Source organism: Triticum aestivum, chromosome 7B (genome assembly GCF_018294505.1).
Source record: "Triticum aestivum cultivar Chinese Spring chromosome 7B, IWGSC CS RefSeq v2.1, whole genome shotgun sequence".
NCBI lineage: Eukaryota > Viridiplantae > Streptophyta > Magnoliopsida > Poales > Poaceae > Triticum > Triticum aestivum.
Genome location: NC_057813.1, coordinates 722,962,222 through 722,966,555, shown reverse-complemented (window position 1 = coordinate 722,966,555; position 4,334 = coordinate 722,962,222). Strand labels below are relative to the sequence as shown.

Sequence of the window (4,334 nt, the reverse complement as noted above, 5' to 3'; positions counted from 1 at the left end):
CTTGCATGACCCTGATGTATGCCGTCTTCTCCGTGCATACGTTGCTGGTCCTCCCATGCCTCAGGTGTACCTTTTGTCTTCCCATACATGCCCAAGAAGCCAAGCAGGGTCACGCAAAGATTCTTCGTCACATGCATCACGTCGATTGCGGAGCGGACCTCTAGGTCTTTCCAATATGGTAGGTCCCAAAATATAGATTTCTTCTTCCACATGGGTGCGCGTCCATCAGCATCCTTCGGAACAGGTTGTCCGCCAGGACCCTTTCCAAATATCATCTTCAAATCCTTGACCATATCATGTACATCAGCACCAGTACGGTGGCGAGGCTTCGTCCGGTGATCCGCCTCACCTTTGAAATGCTTGCCTTTCTTTCTTACGGGATGCCTGCTCGGAAGAAATCGACGATGTCCCAGGTACACATTCTTCTTACAACTATTCAAATATATACTGTCGGTATCATCCAAACAGTGCGTGCATCCGCGGTATCCCTTGTTTGTCTGTCCTGAAAGGTTACTGAGAGCAGGCCAATCATTGATGGTCACGAACAGCAATGCTTTTAGGTCAAATTCTTCCCCCATGTGCTCATCCCACGCACGAACACCTGTTCCATTCCACAGTTGTAAGAGTTCTTCAACTAATGGCCTTAGGTACACATCAATGTCGTTGCCGGGTTGCTTAGGGCCTTGGATGAGCACTGGCATCATAATGAACTTCCGCTTCATGCACAACCAAGGAGGAATGTTATACAAACATAGAGTCATAGGCCAGGTGCTATGGTTGCTGCTCTGCTCCCCAAAAGGATTAATGCCATCTGCGCTTAGACCAAACCATACGCTCCTTGCGTCATCTGCAAACTCCTTCCCGTACTTTCTTTCAGTTTTTCTCCACTGCGACCCGTCAGCGGGTACTCTCAACTTTCCGTCTTTCTTACGGTCTTCTTTGTGCCATCGCATCGCCTTGGCATGCTCTTTGTTTTGGAACAAACGTTTCAACCGTGGTATTATAGGAGAATACCACATCACCTTGGCAGGAATCTTCTTCCTGGGGCGCTCGCCCTCGACATCACCAGGGTCATCGCGGCTGATCTTATAGTGCAATGCATCACATACCGGGCAAGCGTTCAAATCCTCGTACTCACCGCGGTAAAGGATGCAATCATTAGGGCATGCATGTATCTTCTGCACCTCTAACCCTAGAGGGCAGACAGCCTTCTTTGCTTCGTACGTACTCTCGGGAAATTCGTTGTCCTTTGGAAGCATATCCTTTATCATTACCAGCAACTTTCCAAATCCCTTGTCAGATACACCATTCTCTGCCTTCCATTGCAGCAATTCCAGTGTGGTGCCCAACTTTTTCTTGTCACCTACGCAATTCGGGTACAACAATTTTTTGTGATCCTCTAACATGCGCTGCAACTTCTTCTTCTCCAAATCACTTGCGCAGTTTCTCTTTGCATCGGCAATGGCTCGACCTAGATCATCAACGGTCTCATCTGATGCCTCTTCTTCAGCTTCTTCCCGCATTACCAGCTCAGCTTCTTCCCTCATTGTTGTATCATCGTATTCAGGGAACCCATGGCCAGGATAGCTGTCGTCATCCTCTTCTTCTTCATTGTCTTCCATCATAACCCCTCTTTCTCCGTGCTTGGTCCAAACATTATAGTGGGGCATGAAACCGGACTCAAACAGGTGGACGTGAATGGTTCCTGACGTAGAGTAATTGCGACCATTCTTGCAGGCAGCACATGGACAAGGCATAAAACCATCCGCCCGCTTGTTTGCCTCAGCCGCAAGCAGAAAAGTATGCACGCCCTCAACGAACTGGGGAGAGCATCGGTCATCGTACATCCATTGCTGGCTCATCTTCATTACACAACACCGAATAGACCAAATTAATACAAGTTCATACATAAAGTTCATACAACACTTAAATGCAACAAACAAATAACTCTCTAGCTAAAGCATTTAAATGCAACAACAAATGCGATCAAGATCGCAACTAAGGTAACAATTGATCCAACAGCATAATGATACCAAGCCTCACTATCGATGGCATATTTTCTAATCTTTCTAATCTTCAAGCGCATTTTCTCCATCTTGATCTTGTGATCATCGACGACATCGGCAACATGCAACTCCAATTCCATCTTCTCCCCCTCAATTCTTTTCAATTTTTCTTCCAAATACTCGTTTTCTCTTTCAACTAAATTTAACCTCTCGACAATAGGGTCGGTTGGAATTTCCGGTTCACATACCTCCTAGATAAAAATATCTATGTCAACTTGATGGGCATAATTTGTCATAAACACGAAATGCAACAAATAGTTTTAAAAGAGAATATACCATATCCGAATCATAACAAGGACGAGGCCGACGGGGACGGATATCAAAACCATGGCACTATGTATAACAAACAACGTACGGGTAAGATAATTATATGAGTAACTATATATCCAAATCACACAAACATCAATTTTTTATATAAAATTTCATGAACAAGAGGCTCACCACAAGGTGGTGCCGGCGACGGGACGGTGCGGGCGATCGACGGTGGTTACAACGGAGATTTAGAATGCACTAAGTAAAACACACCTACATATGCAAACTAAGTGTTATTTTGACCTCAAATTGCATATAAATCAAATACTACCACATATAATTCCTCCCAAATTACTAAAACCCACAATTAATCACTATATAAACCAATGCAAGAGCTAATCTAGCAATGAGAGATGAAAGGACAAAGTTGCTAATCTTGGTGATCATTTGAATGGATGGGGGACCTGCAAATCTTGACAAATTTGGGGCAAATTTTGTGATGAACTCGAGAGGAAGAAGGGAAAAACAGAGGAGAGGGAGAGGGGAAAGGGGGAAGAACAGAGTGCGGGTGGACGAAGGATTTATATAGGACGACCTTTAGTACCGGTTCGTGCCACGAACCGGTACTAAAAGTGCTGGAATGGCCCCACTCTGACAACATCCTGCCACCACTTTCTTTAGTACCGGTTCGTGGCACGAACCGGTGCTAAAGGTTCGCCACGAACCGGTACTAAAGAGCTCCTCCCGCCTAGCCGTTGGAACCGGCACTAATGGACACATTAATGCCGGTTCTGTTACAAACCGGGACTAATGTGTCTCACATTTGACCCTTTTTCTACTAGTGCAGTTTCACTGATGGCCTGCCTTTTCTCTAGATATTGGGAGACCATCACATTATGTTTTTTTTGTTGCAACGTCCTTGAGCGCTTCATCTCATGGAGATGTGAAAATGTAGGAAGGATGTTCAGAATAATGGTATCTGACATAAAAAGGTGCTTGAGAATTTCTCTGCCTACCAGATCAGCATAGTGGGAAGAAAATGCAATGGCCTAGCCCATGAATTGGTGGCCGAAGAAAGGAGAAATGGAGGCCAGGTGCTGATCGCCAAGGTCCGGACACACTGCAATTTTTTTGTATGCTTGATTGTAATCCCACCTCTGGGTAGCCTACTCATGGTCCTAAAAAAGAGAGCATATACATCAACAACCTACTAAGTGATGCTCCATCCCTTTCGGTTTAAAGTGACCAACTAAAAAATCTGTTCACCCAACGTAGATGATGAGTTGTGGAACAAATTTTGTGGGTTGCGAAACTATCCAATTAGGGCGCTCGTTTTCCAAAGACGTCGTGTTCTCTGATGCTTTTATCTGCATAAACTGCAGCGCATGTATTTGTGGCCACTAAATGAGCATAAACGGCTACATGCACCGGTAATTTTTCTTTTGGTACGTCTCGTAATCTAAAAGTGTGGTGAAGGGGAATAAAACGGAGGTAGCAAACAGGACAAAAGAAAAAATTAGATAGGCCCAACAAAAAAGAAAAAATTAGATAGGCCCAACAAAAAAGAAAAAAAAGGAGGGAGTACAAATTATTTTTCTTTCCTACTAGTACCTGGTCATTTTACGAACCACTCATCTCCAACATAGGATGCACACGGGAAAGGCACGTACGGCTTGCACTCGCATCGTGCACGTCTGCCCCTCTCCTTCTACAACAAAGCATCTACATATTCTTGTGTCCACTGATATTGCTGCAAACGGATGTGGTTCTTCCCTTCCCTCCCTAGCTTTTTAAGTATTGTGTACATCTGTTTGAGCGGCAATTAATATCTAACGGAAGGGAGTACTATTTAATTTTGGATCATGCACGTTATTAGGCCACTGACACACTGCAGTGTTGTGAGGATATTAGGTAATTTTAATATCAAATGTACGCAGTTTGTGTCTGGTGCTGCTTTGCTTTGGCTTTACGCGAAGCAGGCTAGCTAGGCCGTTTCAGCTTCAGGTCAGATCTCTC

At 44.5% G+C, this 4,334-nt stretch overlaps 1 protein-coding gene across 1 annotated transcript in view; it reads left to right on the top strand.

Annotated features, from left to right (window-relative positions):
• The first annotated feature begins 3,740 nt into the window (after positions 1-3,740).
• Positions 3,741-4,334, top strand: part of LOC123158624 (glutathione S-transferase 1-like) — a 1,532-nt gene continuing 938 nt past the window's right edge. The window contains exon 1 of the mRNA XM_044576540.1: positions 3,741-3,748. Within this exon, the coding sequence (XP_044432475.1) occupies positions 3,741-3,748 (8 nt within the window). The remainder of the gene's footprint in view (positions 3,749-4,334) is intronic.